This window comes from Nerophis ophidion, linkage group LG09, assembly GCF_033978795.1.
Source record: "Nerophis ophidion isolate RoL-2023_Sa linkage group LG09, RoL_Noph_v1.0, whole genome shotgun sequence".
Lineage (NCBI taxonomy): Eukaryota > Metazoa > Chordata > Actinopteri > Syngnathiformes > Syngnathidae > Nerophis > Nerophis ophidion.
Genome location: NC_084619.1, coordinates 32326217 through 32352226, shown reverse-complemented (window position 1 = coordinate 32352226; position 26010 = coordinate 32326217). Strand labels below are relative to the sequence as shown.

At 39.3% G+C, this 26010-nt stretch overlaps 2 protein-coding genes across 2 annotated transcripts in view; both read left to right on the top strand.

Annotated features, from left to right (window-relative positions):
* Positions 1–229: 229 nt before the first annotated feature.
* Positions 230–14764, top strand: ccnj (cyclin J). Its single transcript, XM_061909950.1, has 6 exons — positions 230–407; positions 652–744; positions 10975–11185; positions 11473–11772; positions 13485–13644; positions 13822–14764. Exons 2-6 carry the CDS (start codon positions 676–678, stop codon positions 14165–14167), a joined length of 1086 nt encoding a protein of 361 aa, XP_061765934.1. The 5' UTR covers positions 230–407; positions 652–675; the 3' UTR covers positions 14168–14764.
* Positions 14765–17246: 2482 nt separating this feature from the next.
* btaf1 (BTAF1 RNA polymerase II, B-TFIID transcription factor-associated) overlaps positions 17247–26010 on the top strand; it is a 61542-nt gene continuing 52778 nt past the window's right edge. The window contains exons 1-3 of the mRNA XM_061910858.1: positions 17247–17662; positions 19287–19410; positions 20019–20133. Coding sequence (XP_061766842.1) covers positions 17649–17662; positions 19287–19410; positions 20019–20133 — 253 coding nt within the window. The 5' untranslated portion in view covers positions 17247–17648. The remainder of the gene's footprint in view (positions 17663–19286; positions 19411–20018; positions 20134–26010) is intronic.

The window sequence follows — 26010 nt, the reverse complement described above, 5'->3', positions numbered from 1 at the left end:
TTGTGGTGCTTTCACTGACCAACTGGAATTCTAAAACTCATGTAGAGGAAGTAGCGTTAAACAGATGTATTGTAGTAAAAAAAAATAATCAACCCCAGCGGTTAAAGAGATTTTTTGGAGCGGGCGTGGTCAATTTAGTACTCATAGTACTTAGCGATAAAATATTCTGTTTGGGACTCGCCTTTGTAATTTGGATTTTTTTTGTTTTTAATGAAAATTCACCTTGATGCTGGTATTTCCGGTGGCAATGAAGGCCACAGCTGTGTTTGCTGGGCTCTTGCAAAGGGAAGAAGCGTCACTGACTGATTACAACAATGAGCGCAGTGAACGAGCATGTTCGCCGACTTTAAACTGGAGTTTACTTCGGCGAAACAAGCCACTCAATTTATTCTACATGTGCTCACTCAGTGAGTATTCTCTTTTCAAACGTTCTTTATTTCATACTGTGTCACAAATGAATGAGCGAACGGTACACTCGTCAGAACGCCAGCAGCTGCTGCTAACTATTTGAACATTTCACAGCTTTTGCCTGCCTGGTGGTGGAACGCTTTTTAAATGGTTTGCTGGTCCACAGGCAGTGGCGTCATTTCAGCACAAAGTGTGTTTTTAACTCCATATGACTTATAGCAAATGTTTCGCTTGGTTTTACAGAAGTTTCCAACGCCCCTCTTTTAAATGGAGCTAGAGGACCAATGGTGGAAAGGACAACTGGCTGCAGATATTTACCAGGCGCTGAGATTCAAAGTGAGTGCATGAGTGTGGATCAAACTCTTTAGTTTACGATCGCGAGTTTGTTCAAAAGATGCTCCAATTAATGTCAATACATTAGTGACACTTCTGAGGATTGGTAATGCAACAACATCCCTAGGTTTTTAATACTAAATGAAGTTTACCTACTTTTAGCTGATGAGAATGACGGCCAAGTGTTGTGTTCGACAAATGTATGATTACATATGGCACTCTGTTATTTTCTAAAACATGGGTCGATCGACCAGTAGATCTCTGGGGCTTTACCAGTGGACCCCTAAAATATTAGGACAGAGAAATGCATTATTACATTAGGTTGGTGACCACGGTTTTAAATTCAAATCTTCCTCCAGGAGCCTGCATGCATCCATTTTCACATGTGTACTTAGACAGACTTTATTGATCCACAAGGGAAATTGTTCCACACAGAAGCTCAGTTTCAAAGGATGGAAAGGGTGGGGATGAAAAAGATAATGCAGGTATTAAGTAGACTAAAAATGTACCATAGTAGCAATTAGGGCTGGGCGATATTGGCTTTTATTAATATCACAATATTTTTATGCCATAATACGATATATATTACGATATTTTGCCTTGGCCTTGAATGAACACTTAATGCATATAATCACAACAATATGATGATTCTAAGTGTCTACATTAAAACATTCTTCTTCATACTGCATCAATATATGCTCATTTTAAACTTTCATGCAGAGAGGGAAATCACAACTAAGTCAATTGACAAAAACTGTATTTGTTAAATACTCTTCATTCTGTCACAGGTGACTTTTTAAATGAATGAACAAATTAATAGTGTTGCTACCTTTTTGTAGTAACACTTCTGCTGCATACTTTGCATTGATTGACTGGTACTTTTATTAGTAGATTGCACAGTACAATACGTATTCCGTATAATTGACCACTAAATGGTAACACCCGAATAAGTTTTTCAACTTGTTTAAGTCGGGGTCCACGTTAATCAATCCATGGTACAAATATATACTATCAGCATAATACAGTCATCACACAGGTTAATCATCATAGTATATACATTGAACAGCATATTGCTGTTGTCTGCTGAATATCTTCCCACTTGAAGCCAAACCACTGCCAGATGATGGACCCCCTGCTCTTTATGTTGGGCATTTATTGTTCTTCCTCCATTTGTGATAAGTTTCAACATCTCTCTCCTGTATTGTCACAAGCTCCGCTCGCTCGAACTGGCTCAGCTAACGTTAGCCATGCTGCTACCTCTCTGATCGGCGAGGGCTATGATGCTACACTTGCGAGAGTATGTGACGTATGTAAGAAGGCGGGCTTGTTTTCCGTATCTGTCAGAATGAGAGACGAGGAGGACTGAGAAACGCCTGTTGTGTGATGCCCGCAGCTAAATGCAACTCGACCTGCCTCAGCTAACGTTAGCCATGCTAACGTTAGCTCTCGGCGAGAGCATATGACGCTAGACGCGCGACAGTATGTGACGTATGTAAGAAGGCGGGCTTATTTTACGTCTCTGTGAGAAGGACAGACGAGAAGGAGTGAGAAACGCCAGTAATGTAATGCACGCAGCTTAAAGCAACGGTGTGAGAACATATATTCGAATATTACGTTATAGTCATTTTCTATATCGCACAGACAAACCTGCGATATATCGCCCAGCCTTAGTAGCAATATGAAATATGACGTGTAATGTATCCACATTATATATACAGTCTATATCAGTGCTGGGCCGTCAGGGCCATCAAGGCCTTCTCTGCTGGCCTAACATAACCAGAAATCATAATCATACAAACCCTGTTTCCATATGAGTTGGAAAATTGTGTTAGATGTAAATATAAAAGGAATACAATGATTTGCAAATCTATTTCAACCCATATTCAATTGAATGCACTACAAAGACAAGATATTTGATGTTCAAACTCATAAACTTTTTTTTTTTTTTTTTGCAAAAAATTAACTTTGAATTTCATGGCTGCAAGACGTGCCAAAGTAGTTGGGAAAGGGCATGTTCACCACTGTGTTACATCACCTTTTCTTTTAACAACTTTCAATAAACGTTTGGGAATTGAGGAAATTAATTGTTTAAGCTTTGAAAGTGGAATTCTTTCCCATTCTTGTTTTATGTAGAGCTTCAGTCGTTCAACAGTCCGGGGTCTCCATCGTATTTTACGCTTCATAATGCGCCACACATTTTTGATGGCAGACAGGTCTGATCTGCAGGCGGGCCAGGAAAGTACCCGCACTCTTTTTTTTTTTTTTTTCTTTTTTTTTTACGAAACCACGCTGTTGTAACACGTGCTGAATGTGGCTTGGCATTGTCTTGCTGAAATAAGCTGGAGCGTCCATGAAAAAGATGGCGCTTAGATGGCAGCATATGTTGTTCCAAAACCTGTGTACCTTTCAACATTAATGGTGCCTTCACAGATGTGTAAGTTACCCATGCCTTGGGCACTAATGCTCCCCCATACCATCACTTATGCTGTTTTTTAATCTTTGCGTCGATAACAGTCTGGATTGTTCGCTTCCCCTTTGGCCCGGATGACACAATGTCAAATATTTCCAAAAACACAGAACAGTTTTCCACTTTGCATCAGTCCATCAAATATGATCTCGGGCCTAGAGAAGCCGGCGGCGTTTCTGGATGTTGTTTATAAATGGCTTTCGCTTTGCATAGTCAAGCTTTAACTTGCACTTACAGATGTAGCGACGAACTGTATTTAGTGACAGTGGTTTTCTCAAGTGTTCCTGAGCCCATGTGGTGATATCCTTTAGAGATTGATACAGTGCCGTTTGGGGGATCGAAGGTCACGGTCATTCAATGTTGGTTTCCAGCCATGCCGCTTACGTGGAGTGATTTCTCCAGATTCTCTGAACCTTTTAATGATATTGTGGACCGTAGATGTTGAAATCCCTAAATTTCTTGCAATTGCACTTTGAGAAATGTTCTTAAACTGTTTGACTATTTGCTCACGCAGTTGTGGACAAAGGGGTGTACCTCGCCCCATCCTTTCTTGTGAAAGACTGAGCATTTTTCGGGAAGCTGTTTTTATACCCAATCATGGCATCCACCTGTTCCCAATTTGCCTGCACCCCCTGTGGGATGTTCCAAATAAGTGTTTGATGAGCATTCCTCAACTTTATCAGTATTTATTGCCACCTTTCCCAACTTCTTTGTCACGTGTTGCTGGCATCAAATTTTAAAGTTAATGATTATTTGCAAAAAAAAATGTTTATCAGTTTGAACATCAAATATTTTGTCTTTGTAGCATATTCAACTGAATATGGGTTGAAAAGGATTTGCAAATCATTGCATTCTGTTTATATTTACATCTATCACAATTTCCAAACTCATATAGAAATGGGGTTTGTAATTAAAATACAATTATTTGTTTATTTACTTTTCCTAAATACCTAAAATTATTAATAATATTTTCATGTCATAATATGCTCCTTACAGTGCTGTTGTTTAGTTTTAGTTTGTATCTAATCAGAATTCAGCTGGCTTATGTTGCCTTGCTATACGGAATATACCAGACTCCTTCAGAATCAACATCGCTGTCATCTGTGCACTATGACTGAACGAGGACATACAGTGATAGACAGTTGCGATAGCCAATCAGATTGAGAGTTGTTGACAGTAGCTGTTCTCTTACCATTAAAAGTTGTAAACTCTTGTTTTTTAAAGTGTGTCATGCTTTTAATTTAATTAACATTGTTACATGTGTATTTGGGGCTTCACGGTGGAAGAGGGGTTAGTGCATCTGCCTCACAATACGAAGGCCCTGAGTAGTCGGGTTCAATCCTGGGCTCGGGATCTTTGTGTGGAGTTTGCATGTCCTCCCCGTGAATGCGTGGGTTCCATTCCGGTTACTCCGGCTTCCTCCCACTTGCAAAGACATGCACCTGGGGATAGGTTGATTGGCAACACTAAATTGGCCCTAGTGTGTGAATGTGAGTGTGAATGTTGTCTGTCTATCTGTGTTGGCCCTGTGATGAGATGGCGACTTGTCCAGGGTGTAACCCGCCTTCCGCCTAATTGTAGCTGAGATAGGCACCAGCGCCCCCCTGCGACTTCAAAGGGAATAAGCATTAGAAAATGGATGGATGGGATGGACTTGTGTATTTGTTGCCATCATGTAGTCAGGGCAGTTAATATATCTTTGAAAATGGTGGACTTTGAATCAAACTTTATTGACCGGAAGTTGCATAGGCCAAGCAGAGAAATTCACGGTATATGTTTAATTGCTGATGCGTTTCAATTGAGTTTCAAATGAGGCAAAAAATAACCCGTTTAGTTTACTGTTGATGTCATTCAATGCCCAGTAGGGCGTGTTCCTGTATAGTATGTCTCCTGCAATGATCATGTGGTGACATCAATTATGGTATATTGAGAGGTAATCATTGAAGGCCTAGGTGGGAAACGCATGGCCCGCCACTGGTATATGATGTATACGGATATATTATATTATTGCACTATATTATATTTTCATATAATATATACAAAATATAACAAATCCCAATTACCATGTACACTATTACAGTACATTGGAAACCCTCACTTCCTGACACCTTAAAGGGGAACTGCACATTTTTTGGATTTTTGCCTATCGTAGGTTGATTGGCAACTCTAAAATGGCCCTAGCATGTGAATGGGTAAATGGGTTGTACTTGTATAGTGCTTCTCTACCCCTTTTTAAGGAGCCCAAAGCGCTTTGACAGTCGTTCCACATTCGCCGATTCACACATACATTCACACACTGATGGCGGGAGCTGCCATGCAAGGCGCTCACCAGGGCCTGTCAGGAGCAAGGGTGAAGTGTCTTGCCCAAGGACACAACGGACATGACTAGGATGTAGAATGGTAAAAGGCGGGGAATGAACCAGTAACCCTCAGATTGCTGGCACAGCCACTCTACCAACTTCGCCACGTCGTCCCCCCGTGAATGAGAGTGTGAATGTTGTCTGTCTATCCGTGTTGGCCCTGCGATGAGGTGGCGACTTGTCCCGGGTGTACCACGTCTTTCGCCCGAATGCAACTGAGATAGGCTCCAGCACCCCCCTTAACTCGAAAGGGACAAGCGGTAGAAAATGGATGGTTGGGAGGTTCACAGTCATTATGAAATACATTACAAATATTTTTTTTAATGCATTCTTAATATTAAATGCATTTGATCGAATGCCTGCCTATGGGAGCTGTTCAATTCTGCCTATAGAGCTCCTAAAACATCCAAACACCTCCATAAAGTTAAAGTACCAATGATTGTCACACACACTAGGTGTGGTAAAATGTGTCCTCTGCATTTGACCCATCCCCTTGTTCACCCCCTTGGAGGTGAGGGAGCAGTGAACAGCAGCGGTGGCCGCGCTCGGGAATCATTTTGGTGATTTAACCTCCAATTCCAAACTTTGATGCTAAGTACCAAGCAGGGAGGTAATGGGTCCCATTTTTAGAGTCTTTGGTATGACTCGGCCGGGGTTTGAACTCACAACCTACCAATCTCAGGGCACACACTCTAACCACAAGGCCACTGAGCAGGTTTTATGTAAATGATGTAAGTATGTATGAAATGCAGTAACAGGTACTTTCATAATAACACTTAATATTTATGCATTTTAATCATTTCAATCATACATGGCGCAAAAATGTATCTTGATATTTGCTTTTTTTTTTCATCACTAATTTCTGCTTGCTGCGGACTTCGAGAGCCAACAAACATAATAAAACATCAATTACGGTGCAAGGTCGGCTGTCATTAGGATGCCAGCTGCCAAACATTTTCATATATTCCCATTTAGATGAAAAATGTCTCATAATCCTCGCGAAGAAACAGGGCGGGGGAAATAGGCGCTTTCGTGTCGTCCTCGCCAGTTCCAGTTTATGAAATGGCTGTCAAAGTGTACCAATTTGTCGGATTATATTCTCAGCCATCTACTGTTCAGGTGAGAGGCATGATTTATGATCTACAATAAACTTACAGATAACAAGGAAGCGAGGAAGCATCTGAACAGTCAATGATCTAAACCTATATAGGCACACCCAGAAGTGATCATGGTGCCGCTCTAGTCTGCCTTAGCGCTTATTAGGGGTGTGGGAAAAAATCGATTCGAATACGTTGTGCGATTCAGAATCGATTCTCATTTTTTTTAAAATCTTTTTTTTATTTTATTTTATTTTATTTTATTTTTTTATATGAATCCAACAAATCACTACACAGCAATACCCTAACAATGCAATCCAATTCCAAAACCAAACCTGACCCAGCAACACTCATAACTGCAATAAACAGAGCAATTGAGAGGAGACACAAACACGACACAGAACAAACCAAAAGTAGTGAAACAAAAATGAATATTATTAACAACAGTATCAATATTAGTTATAATTTCAGCATAGCAGTGATTAAAAATCCCTCATTTACATTATCATTAGACATTTATAAAAAAAAGAAAAAAAAAGAACAATAGTGTCACAGTGGCTTACACTTGAATCACATCTCATAAGCTTGACTCCACACTGTGTCCAATGTTTTCACAAAGATAAAATAAGTCATACTTTTGGTTCGTTTAATAGTTAAAACAAATTTACATTATTGCAATCAGTTGATAAAACATTGTCCTTTACAATTATAAAATCTTTAAAAAAAAATCCACTACTCTGCTAGCATGTCAGCAGACTGGGGTAGATCCTGCTGAAATCCTATGTATTGAATGAATACAGAATCATTTTGAATTGGAAAAATATTATTTTTGAATCGAGAATCGCGTTGAATCGGAAAAATCGATATATTATTGAATCGTGACCAAAGAATCGATATTGAATCGAATCGTGGGACACCCAAAGATTTGCAGCCCTAGCGCATATAACACTCTCACTAATACTACTTGGTTAATATACAAGTCAAAAGTAAATTGAGTATTGTTTGCACTTTTTGAATGGTTATCTGATTTTATGGGCGGAATAATGGAGCTCCTTCTGACACCGCTGTAAGCAGACTTTTATTTACGTTTATTTAATATTTAGAGTGCGTCCATCCATCATGTTTTTCATAATGATTGTGAATGATAGGCAAAATTCCAACAAAAGCTGGACTGGACACTGAGGTAACAACTCTGGGTTTTAGCTCGATGTCATGTGCTCTTGCAAGTCGAGCCCCTGGTGGAACGGAAGCAGGGGCTGGACCATGTGGGATACATAAATATGGAAAGTATGACAGGAAGAGGTTGAACTTTACTTTCAGTTGTGACATGGTGAAAGCTTCAAACCAGGTGAGATGCATTTTGTATTAAATTTTTTTACTTTAAATGCATATGCTCTAATCCAGGGGTCTCCAACCAAGTTACTTTTACAAAATAAAAATGTCCAAGAGCTACTCATTGTAACATTTATTTTCATAGCTTATTTCAACTCCATCCATCCATCCATCCATTTTCTGCCGCTTATTCCCGTTCGGGGTCGCGGGGGGCGCTGGCGCCTATCTCAGCTACAATCGGGCGGAAGGCGGGGTACACCCTGGACAAGTCGCCACCTCATCGCAGGGCCAACACAGATAGACAGACAACATTCACACTCACATTCACACACTAGGGCCAATTTAGTGTTGCCAATCAACCTATCCCCAGGTGCATGTCTTTGGAAGTGGGAGGAAGCCGGAGTACCCGGAGGGAACCCACGCATTCATGGGGAGAACATGCAAACTCCACACAGAAAGATCCCGAGCCAAACAAGCATTAACCGCATTGACAAAATGTTGGTGTCCACAACTCACATTTTGTAATACAAATATTCGTTCATCTACATTCTATATTTCGGTATGCACTTCTTTCTCGTGCATCTTTTTTAAAATCACCATTAGTCATACTTTGTGTTGTGTTTGTCTGACAAATCTTAAATTGTTTTGTATTTATGAATCAGACTGATTGTCAAATAGTTGAATATGTCTGATTTGAATAGGTATTAAAGTAGCTGGAGAGCTACCAACCAACTGCTCTAATACCTGTTAATACAGGAGAGAATAATTAACTTTCATAAAATGTGTGTGTGTCTCGTCAGGGCCAGCAAGGCCTTCTCTGCTCGCCTAACATAACCAGAAATCATGATCATAATTAAATATAAACGTTTTTTTTTATGTACTTTCGCTAAATACTTAAAGTATTAATATTCTCTTAATGTCATATTATGCGCCTTCCAGCGCTGTTGTTTTTAGTTTATAGAGTTTTTATCCAATCAGAATTCAGCTAGCTTATGTTGCCATGCTGTACCAAATCGGCCAGAAGCCTTCAGATTCAGCAATGCTGGCGTCAATGCGCTGTAAGTGAAAGGACACATACAGTGATACAGTTGCGATAGCTAATCAGATCACGCGTTGTCAGTAAGGCCTTCTAGATGGCCTAAAGCAGATATATAGTGATACGAGCCAGCTAACATAAGAACTCCATTACCCAGAATGCCACAGTAGTGAAGCACATGGCAGTAGCCCCGTTTGGGTTGAATGTAGACATACCGGCAGCTGGATGTTATTGATGAGCATGCTATGGAGTAAACTTTAAGAAGTCAGTCAACACGCCTCGTCTGCGTCTTTAAGTTGGCTTCTTCTGTTGAAAAAATGGTGGCAACAAGCACCTGCTAGCTCACGCGCTGCCCCATTTCATGATTACTCAACAGCATGGTGACTCTTTAGTATTAAAACAACTATGTGTTAGTTTTCTGTATTTATAGTCCTATTAGCAATAATTTTGGCACACCATTGAATACTCTACAAGAGCTATAGATTCTACTGCGTAAAAAGTGATGGGGTTAAAAAAATTCTGCTAACGTTATATTGGCGGCCAGAGGTGGGTAGAGTAGCCAGATATTGTACTCAAGTAAGATTACTCTTACTTTAGAGATGTATTACTCAAGTAAAAGTAAGGAGTAGTCACCCAAATATTTACTTGAGTAAAAGTAAAAGTATGTTGTAAAAAAACTACTCAAGTACTGAGTAACTGATGAGTAACCTTTTCGTTTAATGACGGCAACAAGTAATGCACAAACACATAAAAATAGCAATGAACAAATTCAGAGCCAGGAATATCTCTTAATCAACTAAAACAATAATATATATTTAATAATCTATATTTGGTTTTACACTGTATTGAAAAAAAATTTAAAATGAAATTTACCTTTGCAACCTCATTATGCTATTGGCTAAGTTTTATATTCATAAATGTAAGTTTTTCTCAAAACCCAACCTGTTTTTTGTGCCTTTTAAAAAAGATTTAGAACCCTACATTAAAACACTCTACATCTAAAAACCAAAAAGCTGTGAAAACGATGATGCTGTGTTCCAAATTTAAGTTATTTACTGAGATTGAGTGAGCCTATGGCTTTGCACTTTGTTTATTTTATATATAAATTTTTTCTGCATTCTACTTTAGTTACTTTGAATTTACAACCCCTGGCGCTGTTTTGTATGCTTTTTGTACTTACTTTGATTATTGTTTTCAAGTGTTTCTAAATGTTGAAATTTATAAATAAAGGTTTATAGAAAAAAATAAAAGTGTGCAGTTAATCATGGGACCGCTTGGCTCTGTTTGACTGGTGAAACGGAGTCAAACGTCACCAGTAACTGCATTTGATTGGTGAAACGCAGGCATGTGATACATCCTACTTTGAAGGTCTGTCTGACAAAACAAAACGAAGCGTGCATTAACAGATTGATATAAATCAATAGCGAGTAGCGAGCTGAATGTAGATAAATGGAGCGGAGTAAAGTAGTGTTTCTTCTCTATAAATATACTCAAGTAAAAGTATGTTGCATTAAAACTACTCTTAGAAGTACAATTTATCCCAAAAGTTACTCAAGTAGATGTAACGGAGTAAATGTAGCGCGTTACTACCCACCTCTGTTGGCGACATGCTGAAACCAGCCGGCGTAGCTAAGCGCTTAATGCAGAGGGCACTCTGATAATCTTTACCTTGCTTGTGCACAAACGATTAAATGCTTAAAACTGCCTTGTCTTGTTTCTATGCGGTTTTAGTCTTGTATGCTCTGGGGACTATAGGCGCAGTCTACTTGGAAAATGTAAAAAAACGAAAACATTTTAATCATACAAAAATCATATTTACAACAAATTTTGAAAGAGAAATATTAGTTTTATTTAGTTTTTTAGTTTTTTTTGGCCCTGAATCCCCTACCTGATTCAGTGTGGGAGCTGTGTATCCTCATAATATTATATGTTCCCAAACAGGAACTCAAGCTGCCTTCTTTCAAAAGCCAGTCACCTCAGCTCAACTTGAGGCGATATTTTGCTGACCTCATTGCCATTGTCAGCAACCACTTCCGGCTGTGTCCGGCAGCCAGACACCTGGCTGTCTATCTGCTGGACCTCTTCATGGACCGCTATGACGTCACGGTGCAGCAGCTCCACATGGTCTCCCTCTCATGCCTGCTTTTAGCCAGTAAGTGTGTGCAACTGAAACAATGGCCGTCTCAGGTCATGCACTTCCTTGCTTACAATTAAAAAGGAAAAGAGAATGCAGATATATATTGTGATCCTTAATTACGTGCACAGCGACAGTGATCAATTTGGCATTGCACTACAATGTCAAACTTTGAGCCGTTAGGAACTCAGTGTACAGGGTATACATTTTGCAGCATGCTGACTGATGCCTTTGGTTTGCGTGACAGCCAATGTGTAGTGGCTAAAGACTACAGTTCCATTAATTGCAATGCTTTCTCGCTGCAGGTAAATTTGAGGAAAGGGAGGACAGGATTCCCAAGCTGGAGACGCTGAACAATTTGGGCTGCATGAGCTCCATGAACCTCGTGTTGACTAAGCAAGCTTTGCTACATATGGAGCTCTTCCTACTGGAATCATTCCAGTGGAACTTGTACCTCCCTACAGCGGCCCATTTCATCGATTACTACCTCTCTATTGCAGTCCACGAGGGAGATCTCCATGATGGCTGGCCTATGACCTGTTTGGAGAAAACTAAACTCTACATGGCCAAGTATGCGGATTACTTTCTGGAGGTTTCCTTACAAGGTACAGTTACTTTTACATTGCCCTCACTTGGTTCTAGGAAAAAAATAATGGAAGTGCGTTTAATAATGTGGGCCAAAACAAGAGCTGTCACTTGTGTGCAGGAATTTTGCTAATAAGTTTGGGTAAATGTCAGTTATTACATAGGAAGTAACATTTTTAAACTTTAGTTTGGGCATACAGCGTAAAGCCCGTTGGGCTAATGATCACGTACACAAACAGGCACAAATGTTTCCAATGCAAACACAAGAAATAAACATGTGAATACCAAAGCATTTGTAATTTCAACAAATTTCAGGGAGAAGTGGTGCATTTTCTGAGAGAAATGCAGAGATGCCAATATTTTTGGCCATGACTATGTGACAATTTCGTTTGCCTCTGTACTAAACAAAAGGCGCTGTATGGAAAGATTCAAATACATTTTACTGTATACCAGTAGTATCTTGAGGGGTCTGAGTATAGTAGGGGTGTAACGGTACACAAAAATTTCAGTTCAGTACGTACCTCGGTTTAGAGGTCACGGTTCGGTTAATTTTCGGTACAGTAAGAAAACGACAAAATATAATTTTTTGGGTTATTTACTTACCAAATTTGCAAAATCTTCCGCCAAAAATATTTTTCTTAGTGGAATATTTGATGTGAAGTAATCGGAACCTTGGATAGGTCAATAATTCATAATAACATTGATTTTGATTCAATATTATGTTTTGAGCAATAACAATTTGAAAGAAAAAAAAAACCTTTGTTTTACTAGTCAACATTGCAACTTTTTCTTAATTACATTTAACCTTTAAGATTTTTTTATTTCACTTTTATGTTTTTGTTCATTTTAATAGTATTTTTAGAATGTGCCGTGGGCCTTTAAAACATTAGCTGTGGGCTGCAAATGGCCTCCGGAGCACACTTTTGACACCCCTGCTAGAGATAATAAAAAATTAAATCTGATAAATAAATGGATAAAATCAGAGCCTGGAGACGCATGCGCGTTTATCATAATTCTCTCGCTCTCTGCCCCTCGCTCACAAATGCTGCTGCTCAACGCACAATTTGTTTCGTTTTTAACCCTTTCTTAACCCTGAATGTACATTAATACACGCAACCACAACTCAAAATGCCGGACATTTGAGGCATTTAAGAAACTCTGCCCTGAAAGCCCCGCAAAAGAGGACATGTCCGGTGAAAAGACGACGTATGGTCGGTCTATCCTAGCCCAGTCGCTGCTTGCATGCTAGCAAAAGAGGACATGTCCGGTGCTAGCAGAGTTTCTTAAATGCCTCAAATGTCCGGCATTTTGAGTATTGTTTACGCTACTTAATATGTCCGTCTGGAAACTCGTTCGGTACACCTCCGCACCGAACCGAAACCCCCGTACCGATACGGTTCAATCCAAATATGCGTACCGTTACACCCCTAGAATATAGAAAGTAAGTCTCCAAGTTTGCAACACTGATCCCTCGTGCTACCTCATCTTATTACCTGGCAGACCAGTTGTGTTTCGGCTAATAAGAAAAAGAGTTACGATGCATACCGCCACTTAAGAGGTAGCGCCAAATCTATTTATGGTGGTTCAAATGTATTCAAAGCGGGGCCGCCACAAATATATGAATGTATGGGAACACTATTATGTTGTTCTCACTATTGCCATGAATAACTGATATTAACATGATTTAAAAAAATATATATATATATTCAATTTTCTTTTTTTCTTTCCCTAGATCATACATTTTTGTCTTTTGTTCCCTCTCTGGTGGCTGCTGCATGTGTTGCCACCTCACGCCTTACCCTACACTTGTCCCCTACATGGCCCACCCGAATGCAGCGCCTCACTGGCTACACATGGGAGAACTTAGTCACAAGTGCTGAGAAACTTCTCACGTGGGTATCTTAGATGGCTGACTGAATTAATGGCTTAGATTGTTTTATGTTATATGTATCTGGCTAAGGACCATGTTTAGTGCATATTAATTTACCAATGTGACACATGGTGATTGCACTGAACATTTTAACTAGTAAACCTAGTAACTCTTCTCTCCTTGTATTTGTTTTACCCAGAGCACATGACAGTGATGTCAAAGAGGCCAACAAACAGAAGTGCCAGCAGGCCGGCCAACAGCCAGGTCAATCAATGTACCACACCTCCAGCCAGGCAGCTACCGTGGCCCAGTACCTTCACCTGCCCAGCATGCAGTACGCGCAGCAGGCTACACAGCCAGCTTTAGCACCAAACCACAGGCCTGCTTCCTATCTGGGCCACACTACTGCACTGCATGCCCCAAATGGCCTCCCGCTGGCTAGTACTCAGGGTATCACACCCTCCCTGGAGCCAAAGTCTAACATGCCTAACAGGGCTTACCAAGTCAGCATGCATTATGCATGTGCTCCATGTTTTGACAGATGATGGACTGATATGATAGACAAATCAGGATGAGAAGTTGAGATATTTTTCCAAGTACTCAAAAGTATTACATTAAATAAAATGGCCGTGTTTTAATTTGAAGGGACTTGCTGTATCAAGTGTGGCACCACATTGGTGTAAGATATGTGCAATATGCCTCCGCTGTAGTAATTTTTTGTGGAGAGCCAGTGTTAGGATTTTTGTTCAAGATAAATGATAGAACTATTATGTGTCCTGTGGTCAGAGTACCACTTTGCATAGCTGTACAACTAGTGTTGCTCTATACCCTAGCGTCAGAGCGAAGATCTTATATTTATTCAAGACAGATTACCTCAGAAGTATCTAGCAGACATTATTGTGGCTGTCAGCCTTGCTGTTGATTACAATGCTAAGTTAAAATCAACAGCAGAGTTCATATCAGTTTGTGTTATGTCATTTCTTGAGCATAGATTGTGTATTTTTTCTGTACTTTTTTGTTTACTTGTGAACTGTGGAAATCTCAGTTCATTTGCAGAGAAATATGTTGCTCTTCTACACAAGATTATTTCAGTGCTGTGCACTAACAATAGTTTTAATAAAACGCAAATATCTAAAGTGAAAGTTTGTCAGTTTCCTGAATGTTTTAAAATAACCTCAAGATCAAAAAGAGAATACAAATGCTTACTGCAAATTACATTCCAATTCAAGTGTTTTTCATACATAAAGAAATGCAACGCAAAGTCCTTTAAAAACTTAAAAACAATACCCCGACAACCCAGATCCTCCATTAACACATACGCATGCATGCGTGAACACAAATACCAAGCACACACACACACACACACACACTTATACACACATATGCAGCTATATGAACAAATGAATGCATGGCTGAATGCAGAGGAGACATGTCAGTTAACACTATCACAGGAGCCATCTGAACCACGAGGTTATCAGACCATGGCCACCAGTACTGACACAATGCTCCCCCACAGCATGGCCGATAGTCCCTGAGGCAGATGGTTGGCTCCCTCTGAGGAACTTCGGAAAGTAAAATTAATAAAACCTGTAAAATAGTAATTTACTATAAGATATAGTGTAGCTGTAACTAATGTGTTGGTCTTGAAGTGTATCACTAAAACTACAAGAATGGCTGACGTAGAAGAGAAGCAGCATGAGGGGGTGAGGCATGGAGGCTTATGTAAAAATGACAAAATCGTTCGTTTTCAGGGCTTGAAGATGTAATTATTTTTTGTGAAATTATGACCAAAGTAGTCCACAAGGAAGTGTGTTGAAGGTAGATTAGAATCTTAACATGGTCCCATTTGGGTTTAATCTGATTTCCAACCTACATTAAAATTTGATTTATAACACTTTTTAGATATGGAAATTGAAGTTCAAGGTCAAAGTCAAGGTTCAACTTTATTGTCCTCGCGGGGAAATTTGTCTTGGTCAGAGTGCATCATTGCTTTCTTAACATACACAAAAACAACAGAACAAAAACACAAGCACAGACACAACCACAACATTTAAACATCAGAACATGGAGCTTGATAGACATAGGTGGCACTTTGATGTAGGCATAAAATCTACAGTATGGAGATAAAGACAAAGTACCAGTGTGCATTGCACTAGAGCTCATGTATAAAGTGCTGTGTGCTAAAGTGCTTAGTTCTAAAGTGCTATGTGCTAATGTGCTATGTGCTAAAAAAAAAAAAAAAAGTGCTAACCTATGTATTAACATTCTATTGCACATTGTTGGTCAGCTTAATGAAGGCTGATACAAATGATCATTTAAGGCGGTTAGATTTGCGGAGTGGGACTCGGAGTCTTCACCCTGATGGCAGGGTTCCATATTCAGGGAAGAGTGGGTGTTGTGAATTGAAAATAATTTTCTTAGCTTTTTTCCTAACTGCCTGCTCATAGATGCTCTGTATAGGCTGATATTCTTTCCTCCCTACGATTTTTATTGCTGTTTTATGCATGCAACTTAATGCATATGCTCTGCTGTAGTGTTGTGTTTAGGTGGGAAACGTGGTTGGACTTATAATTTGGCATGTATACATTCATAATTAATAAACAGCTAAATGTTTAGATCTATCCGAGAAGTATTTATCTCAACAGTTGCAGAGAAAAGTTCAGCACCATGGTCAGCTCTGTGCCCCGTTTGCGATTTATTGAAACTAAAATTGATCAATTTCAGCACTGAAAACAACAAGAAGGTACAACTATTGACTTATAATAATGATATCTACAAAACAGAGCTGCATATGTCCTAAAGCAGGGGTGTCGAACGTAAGGCCCGCGGGACGGATCAGGCCCTCAAACAGGTTTTATCCGGCCCGCGGGATGAGTTGGATAAGTATGAAAATGAGCCAAAATGTTTAAATGAAAGAAACTGCTGTTCTAAATGTGTCCACTAGATGTCCCAATAGCAATTATTTGTATCTTTGTAGATTATGCTACCTATGTAAAAACAAAAAAAACACATGATGTTAGTGTACCGGTCAACAAACATGATCAAACTACATAAATAACATCCTGTAATTTGATTTTAATATAATTTTTTTATCTTGATGGATGGAACATTAACACCAAAGAGTTGACTGATGAACATTATCACACAATTTATTCAGAAAGTATAGATAACAACAAATAAAGATAGAATATTATCAACTGCAACATATAGATGTTAAAAAAATATATATTTTTTCAAAATGTTCTTGTTCTATTTTCAAACAAAGAAAACAATCCGAAGTTGTCTTTATTTTTAAGTTATCGTGCCGTGATTTTACCAGTCCGGCCCACTTGGGAGTAGATTTTTTTGTCCATGTGGCCCCCGATCTAAAATGACTTTGACACCCCTGTCCTAGAGGAAGTGTAGATTACATTTGTATTGGTTCTTCGTGCATACACAACACATGTTTGTAAATGTGGCGTTTAAGATAAGTCTATATGAAATAATGGAGTACGCGTCAAAGACATAAAACAACTAACTGGTCCGTCACCATCTTTTTAATTCGTTTTTCCCTTTTGACGCGAGTGCTGATTGGTTCGCTCTAATGTTTGTAGCCAATCAGCGGTCGCCTACTACGGAGGAAGGAATAAATGCAAGATGGCTCCTCATATAAAAACAGTCTACTCGGTCCCCATCCTACAGCCGCAAAATAAGACTTTATACTTAATTAGGTTGACATTCTTATCTTCGAAGAGTTCCGAGGGGTAACGCAAGCTGTAGATTGATGTGCGTTTGGTACTTGGTAACATTTTGTGCTGGAAGATAACGAGGAGGCAAGAGAGACAACTTTGAAGCCATGAATCGGCGGTGAACTCGGCGTCTTGGGGCGGCCAGTAGCACGTCGGCCGGGCCTTCACTAGCTAACGCTAGCTGCTAACTAGCTAATGACTTCGTCTACTGTTGTTCGCCACATTGGACGAAACAAACGGGGCGAGTTACTAGTTGCATGTTGACTGAGGGACGTGTAGCGCGACAGGGCTGCTGAACATGGCCCTATCCAGGTAAGACCAAGCGCCGTGCACTGACACGGAGGTTTTATGTGTTGGACTTTGCTAAGCAATTAGCTAGCTAGCCTACTTACAGATTGTGTTCGTTTTGGTGAAGAACGACACGGACTAATTACTACAAGCTATACAACGTTTTGGGCGAAATGTAGTCACTCGAATTTAGATTCCAACTAGTCTTATTTACGCGCTTTACATATCATCACTACTTATCGCATACAACTTAAAAGATAGATGCAGAATAACTGCTGTGTGAATAAACTATAGATGAACAATATTGCATTCAGTACTGTCATTAACTGTTATTAAAATTCCATAGAATGCTTGAATAGTTTTGTTATTGATGTTGGTGCCAGTGATCCTCATGTGCATGTCAAACTAGACCTCTAAGCCAGTGGTTCTCAAATGGGGGTACGCGTACCCCTGGGGGTACTTGAAGGTATGCCAAGGGGTACTTAAGATTTTTTTTTTTAAATATTCTAAAAATAGGAACAATTCAAAAATCCTCTATATTTTTTGAATAATAGTTCAACAAAATATGAATGTAAGTTCATAAACAAAAGAAATGCAAGAATGCAATATTCAGTGTTGACAGCTAGATATTTTTTTGTGGACATTTTCCATTAATATTGATGTTAAAGATTTCTTTTTTTGTGAAGAAATGTTTGGAATTAAGTTCATGAATCCAGATTGATCTCTATTACAATCCCCAAAGAGGGCACTTTAAGTACCCGGGCGGTATGGCTCTGGTGGCCGTGCCAGCAACTTGAGGGTTCCAGGTTCGATTCCCGCTTCTGCCATCCTAGTTAATGCCGATGTGTCCTTAGGAAAGACACTTTACCCACCTGCTCTCGGTGCCACCCACAGTGGTTTAAATGTAACTTAGATAATGGGGGGTTGCCCACATATGCGGTCCTCTCATAGTCACTGTCACCAACGTCCCACTGCGGTGCGTTTTTCCTTGCCTTTATGTGGGCTCTGTACCGGGGATGTCGTTGTGGTTTGTGCAGCTCTTTGAGACACTTGTGTTTTAGGGTTATATAAATAAACATTGATAGATTGATTTCACAACGTAAAGTGCTTTGAGTCACTACAGAAAAGCGCTATGTAATTATAATTCACTTCACTCCTTTTATGTGTAGAAATCTGTATTTATAATTGTATCACTTGTTTATTTTTTAACAAGTTATTAGTTATTCTTTTATATTATTTTCCAAATAGTTCAAGAAAGACCACTACAAATGAGCAATATTTGACGTAGTGCTGTATGTTACTTCTTTATCTGTTTTTTTCAACCAAAAATTCTTTGCTTTGATTAGGGGGTACTTGAATGAAAAAAAATGTTCACAGCGGGTACATCACTGAAAAAAGTTTGAGAACCACTGCATTAGTTCTACCTGTAGACTTCTAATCCACCCCACTGTATTAATAGACTGTAACCTGCTGGTTAGACCTGATCTATTTTTCTCATTTCATCCCCGCCCCCCCAAAATGTATTTATATTCACCATAATCTTGATGAATTGTACTAATTACTGAGAAATTTGATAAACAAGCACCGGTATGTTGCTTGTCTTGCTTATTAAGTGTTTATGTAATTCACTAACTTATGTTTCTTTCAGACTTGATCGTTTGTTCATCCTACTTGACACTGGAACAACTCCAGTAACCAGGAAGGCGGCCGCCCAGCAGCTTGGAGAAGTAGTTAAACTCCACCCACATGAGCTCAATAGTCTGCTATCAAAGGTATACCTACCCCAAATGTGTTTCATTGGTCTCCATAAGATACTAACCACGCTCCTAACTTCCTCAGCAAATAAAATCTTAAATTGTTAAAAAGAAATGTTTTTATAAAAAAATTTAAAAGACACTTCTGCTCAGTATTAGTGTGTGGTTGTGTAATAAGATTACAAGTTCCTTTTTAAGTTCAGTTTACATCCAAAAATATCCTGGAAAGAAAAGGAAAAATAAATATCCATCGTTAATCTTTTGGCTGCTTTCTGAAACTCAAAGCAATAGATGCTCTTGGGTCTGGTAATATTTGCACATGTAATGCGTGGTATAGTGAAAGTCTCCCTAGATTTAGTGGAAGTCACAACACAGTCAAAAGTGCATAAAAACAATAAACAACTAGGTAGTATGTTTTATCACATTTTGGTTGAACTTATGAAGGTACCACTTTATCCTTTTACCAACTAAAACTGTTAATTAACTGTCATTACTTTTAGTGAATGATAATGCATGACTTTTATTGTGTGTATAATATTGGAAAACTGATCAGATTGTCTTTTCTGAATTGTTTGCTTCCTCCTGATATTCCAATTGCCAATGGAATTATGATTGTCTGTTTCAAGGTCTTGATCTATCTTAGGAGTCCCAACTGGGACACTCGTATTGCCGCAGGCCAAGCCGTTGAGGCCATTGTAAAAAATATTTCAGAGTGGGATCCAGCTCCAAAGCCAAAAGAAGGTAAGTTTTTTTTTGTTTTTGTTTTTGTTTAGTTTTTTTTATTGTTTAGTTTGCTAATCCTGAGAGGTCAGCATGATCAAAACATTTTTAATGGTGGTCGTTGCAAAGCGGTTCTGATGGATTAAAAAAAAAAAATGAAGTACCGCATTTTCCGGACTATAGAGCACACTGGTGTATATAGGCCGCACCCACTAAAATTTAGGATAAAACATTTGTCTTAGTATGTTAGCCGCAGCGGATTATAAGCCATAAACCACAGATCTGTTAGGTAAGGAGTTATTTACACGAATATATTTTATGTTTATTTAAATAGCTTGTTTCCAAACGGGGCCTGTAAGACGGCAGTAACTACTGATAAAAAAAAACAGAAGTCATCGCCATGGACCCACTAGCTGCAAAAGCTAGCTCTCCAATCAGCTAAACAGACTCAATAACTTCAGTGACGTTTTGGTGAATTTCCTGAGGAATTTGTGGAACTGAAACAATACAATAGTAATGCCATTGTAAGTTAAAACCAACACAGACACTCCTAAACGTGTTAGCATATTAGCTAATACCAGCAACGCTCGCTTGATTAGAAAATACAAATATGCATGAAAATACTCCTACAGACATCGCACACAGGACATTTCAGTAAGTATTAACCGTTTGTTATATTATAAAACTTACACACGATGCTTGGAGTGATAATGAAGAATGTAGAAATTAATTTAGAAACGCTATTGACGGCTAAAAGACGGAACAGCACTTCTACTTCTGGTTGAAAGCACTAAATGGAAGGACTCTGCAGTACCTGCAGTGAGGGAATTCATCCAAAAGATGGCGCCTTAGCACAGACAATAACACCTTTTCAGCAGAGCCATGTTTAGAGTATGGCCAACTAAACGAGAAGCGCCGTCTTTGCTACGAATGTGTGTGGCTGTGTCCGGAAGCATGCAACTGCAGTTGTTGGTTTTACTTACAAAATCAATCAAATTAATAGGTCTAAATACATAAATCCAAACAGACATAATCAACCAAAAGTAATAGGTCTAAATATAATTCGAAACATACCCAAAGTATAATTTTGCGGCCCTCTGCTACTCTGCTTATACATTCATTCATGCAGTGTTTAGTGACCAGCAGGCTCTATAACACGTACCCAATGATGCCAAGAACATAAAACATACACAGAACGACCAAATATATAACATTTTACCTTTTTATTTTGCCAAAATCTTCATTAGCTCTGGACTAACATTCACAGAGTAATTATGACTTTTGTGTGAACTATGTCAACTGTGGTGGCTGCCTACAATGTTTGTAATATCTGTTCTATGCCTGTGCGTTTAGACTTAGACAAACTTTATTGATCCACTAACAACTCTTATTACACCCAAAATTAGGTGCATGTGTGTGGGAGAAAAAAAACAGAATGTGTCTAATTTCAGATAAGTATGAAGCAGGAACTCTGGCCGACTTTTTACACATGACTTTTGCGACACCTCTGCCGTGTAAGAGTTGGATGTCAGTGCAGCAATCTGAACGTATAAAAAGACTTGTCTGTCTGTAACTTCACATTTCTTTTTCCTATATGCGCCACAAGTCAACACTCAGCTCTCTTTCCTGTTATTCTGTGTTGAAGTCAGCCACATTAGACTCTCAGTGACACGTGCTGAGAAAACTAAACTTGTTAACAGATAACATTACTGATAACTTATTTGAAGAAAAGCTTCCTCCCACCTCCAAAAACATGCACCTGGGGATAGGTTGATTGGCAACACTAAATTGGCCCTAGTGTGTAAATGTAAGTGTGAATGTTGTCTATCTGTGTTGGCCCTGCGATGAGCTGGCGACTTGTCCAGGGTGTACGCTGCCTTCCGCCCGAATACAGCGGAGATAGGCTCCAGCATCCCCCGCGACCCTGAAAAGGAAAAGCGGTAGGAAATGGATGGATGACAACTAAGTTAGTGTTAAAACATTAACTTTTACTTCTAGCAAGTGGTTGAAAGTCTATTGTTTTATGCTTCCATGCAAAATAACGTGACAAGATAAATAAATAATTTTAAACACATATATCCTTACGATAACCACAACTATATAAGTGCTGGTCCTACATGTAGTTAGTAGAGTTGTATGGAATACCGGTACTAATTAAGTACCGCATTATTAATTGGAAACTGTACTATACTGCCTTGAAAAATACTGGTACTGTTTTTTTCATCTGCATAGTGCTGTGCGGCGGTGACTACAGAGTCGAGGCGCATGATGTTGAGTGTGTCAAATTGCACACACAAAACGCATACAGGCAATAACATCAAGGAGAGAAGGAATACCAAAAAACAGCAAATTGTACTAGTTGATAAAGGGGGTGGTGAAGCGCAATATGAATATTTGGGCTTCAAAACTAACAATGAAGGTGACTCTTTGAACAGAGAGGCCCCATGCTGCAAATTCTGCTTTAATGCCTCACCAAACGTGACAATTAGTATTCCCACCTTTACTTCAAACTTAGGAAAACTAATAATATTAAGCATTCAGAGCTGCACGAAGAGTTATAAAAAGTGACAGGTAATTATGTAGTTGTTACACCTTTCCTACCGTTCGGCTCCCATAGGAACCGTAGTTGCGGAGTACAGGGCAGACGTTCCCTCTAGACCCGATGTTTTGGTCGGGGGTAACACCTTTACTTTACCTGGCAATGGGTCTGCTAAGCTCTGCTTTCGGGTCAGAATGAAAAGACCGCCGATTTCTGACAATTGCTTTTAGTTTTGCAGGACACAACCAGACCCGTTCATCACTTAACTGCGCACTGCACAATGCATACGCTACTGTTCTCTCTCTTTACTTGCCCACTCACTCACTGACGTCACTCAGCCAGCACATGCGCTACTATCATAACATAGTTGACCAGTTCCCCTGTTGTGCACATGTAGATAAGTTGACACACACTCAGCTGCTTGGCTTGATTTCAAATAGTAGCAGAGTTAAAACCGCACACTTAGAGTCAACTAATGGAAGTGAAATGACTACACTTTGTAACACATTTCTACAATTTTGTTTTACTTTTAAAGGGGAACTGCACTTTATTTTTTAAATTTTGCCTATCGTTCAAAATTATTTTGAAAGACATCACGGAGGTTGTTTTGTTTAATGCATTCTAAATAATAAATTCGATCAAAAGTCTGCTTACGATGGAGCTTATGGGAAACGTTCATTTCTGCCGATTGAGCCCCTAAAAAACATCCAAACACCTCCATTAGGGTTTTAATCAATCAAATCCCTTTTATTTATGTAGGACTATTAACAACATTACTGTTTCCAGAGTGCTGCACATAAAAAGAAACAATACAAAGTAATCCAATTACAAGCATTTAAAATGAACAGAGTAAAAAAACTAATACAACTAGAATAAAATAATAAATCAAATCAACTTTATTTATAAAGCACATTTATAAAATACAATACAACAATAAAAGAGAAAACCATGGACACAGAGGACCACAAGACTCACACCAATTTAAAAGCCAGAGGAAAAAAAGTGGGTTTAAGACGAACAAGACTTCAAACATTCAACAGTGGGGGCTATTCTGAAATGAGGGGGCAAAACATACCAACATTTAGGGCCAAAAAACTTAGAAGGCCCCAACTCCCCTAGTCTTAAGCCTTGTTGTAGGCCCCACAAGTTGGAACTGCACCTCGGACCTACACGTGTGAGCCAGAGAATACATTTGGATGACGTCTGTGGTGTATTTTGGGGCCAGTCCATTCAAAGCTTTCATAACCAAGAGAACATTTTTAAAATCAATTCTAAAACAGGAAGCTAATGCAGAGAAGCAAGAATCTTGGTGATGTGCGCCCTTTTTTTGGTTCCCGTTAAGTTGTGCCGCAGAGTTCTGGACTAACTAAGTGTGACAGTGCATTTTGACTTATTCCAGTGTAAAGTGCATTACAGTAGTTCAGACGTGATGAGATAAATGCGTGCATGACATGTTTAAATTGTTTAAAAGATGTCATCTTTTGATAAAAGCCAAAGGTGATTAAAAACTTGATTTAACAACGGCGTTGATTTGTTTGTCAAATTTTAAACCATGGTCTATACTTACTCCAAGGTTGGTGGCTGTGGGATGTACAGAATTCTCAAGAAAGTCCAGGCCAATCAGAGGGTCACTGTTGCCCAGCAGCACAACTTCAGTTTTGTCCTTGTTTAGCTTTAAAAAATTCTGTGCCAACCAGGCCTTCTCGTCATTTAGGCACTCCAGTAGGGGTACAATAATCTTTTGAAATTGGCAAATATATTTGGCAGTCATCTGCATAAAAATGATAAAATATGCCATGGTTTCTGAATATTGCACCAAGTGGAATGATATAGTGCAAACAGGATGCGCCCAAGAATTAATCCTTGGGGGACCCCACTGTCAAGGGGGGCGATGGATGAAGCTGAGTCCCCCAATTTTTACACAGAAACCTGTCCCTGACACGTAAGACCTGAACTACTTCAGAGTAGTCCCCGACACCTACATAGTCTTCCAAACGAGATAAAAGAATTGTGTGGTCAACTGGCTGAACTACCTGAATCAGTCATTTAAAAACAAGTAATTAAAAACCTTTAAGAGGGCAGACTTGGCGCTGTGGAATGATCTGTAACCAGACTGAAAAGTATCTAAAATGCCACTGTCATTTAAAAAAAAAAAAGCTGATATACATGATGTGAGTATACAATTAATGTAGTAACAGGCACATATATGTAAATACTAATTATTATATTTTAATCATACGCAGCACATTAATTTCTTAAACGCATTACAATGTTTGCTTTTTTTTTCATCACTGATTTTGGCTCACTGCAGACTTTATGAGAGCCAATAAACATAGTAAAACATCACTTACTGTGCAAGTTCGGCTGCCATTAGGATGTCGACTGCTGGGATGTTCATCTATTCCCATTTAGGTGAAGAATGTCTCCTAATCCTCACAGAGAAACTGGGTGGGGGGATGAGGGGGGGTAAAGTGCTTTTCGTGTCATCCTTGCCAGTTCCAGATTCTATATGGCGGTCAAAGTGTCCCAACTTGTCGGGTTATCTCCTCAGCTATCCAGTGTCTAGGTTAGATGCATCTACAATAAACGTACAGGGAGAAAGGAAGCGAGGAAGCAGCAGACCGCTCGATGATATAAACATAGGGGGAGACAGAAGTGATCACAGCGACCGAGGTGAATCACGGCGCTGCTATAGTTTGTCCGTGTGAGCGCTTATAACTAAAATATCACTAATAGTTGGTCAATATTCAAGTCACAAAATGTAAATTGAGTTTTATTGGTGCTTGTGGAATGGTTATTTATCTGATTTTGTGGGCAGAATAGTGGAGCTCCCATTGGCTCCGCCGTAAGTGGACTTTGATCTATGTTTATTTAATATTTAGCATGCATTTAAAAAAAAAATAAAAAAATCCATCAGTCATGTCTTTACTAATTGTGAACAATAGGTAAAAGAAAAAAGTGCAGTTCCCCTTTAACAATGTGTTTGTTTTTACTTGCTTACTAATACCGTATTTCCTTGAATTGCCGCAGGGCATATAGTATGCGCCTGCCTTGAATTACTGCCGATTCAAACTCGCGTCGCAAAATAATTAGCGCATGCTTAGTATTACCGCTGGGTCAAACTCGTGACGTCACGAGTGACACTTCCCCTGTCATAATTTTCAAAATGGAGGAGGCTGATTTCAATATCGGTAATTTGAAATCGCATAAAGGGAAGAAGATTAAGAGCTATTTAGTAGGATTTGAAGTCCAAGCTATTGAATACCGGTATGCTAAAAAGAACAGTAAGCAGCTATGTTTTGTTAATATACCTGTGGAGCCGCAGTCCGACAGACAGGCAGGGCACGCTGGAGTTGGCG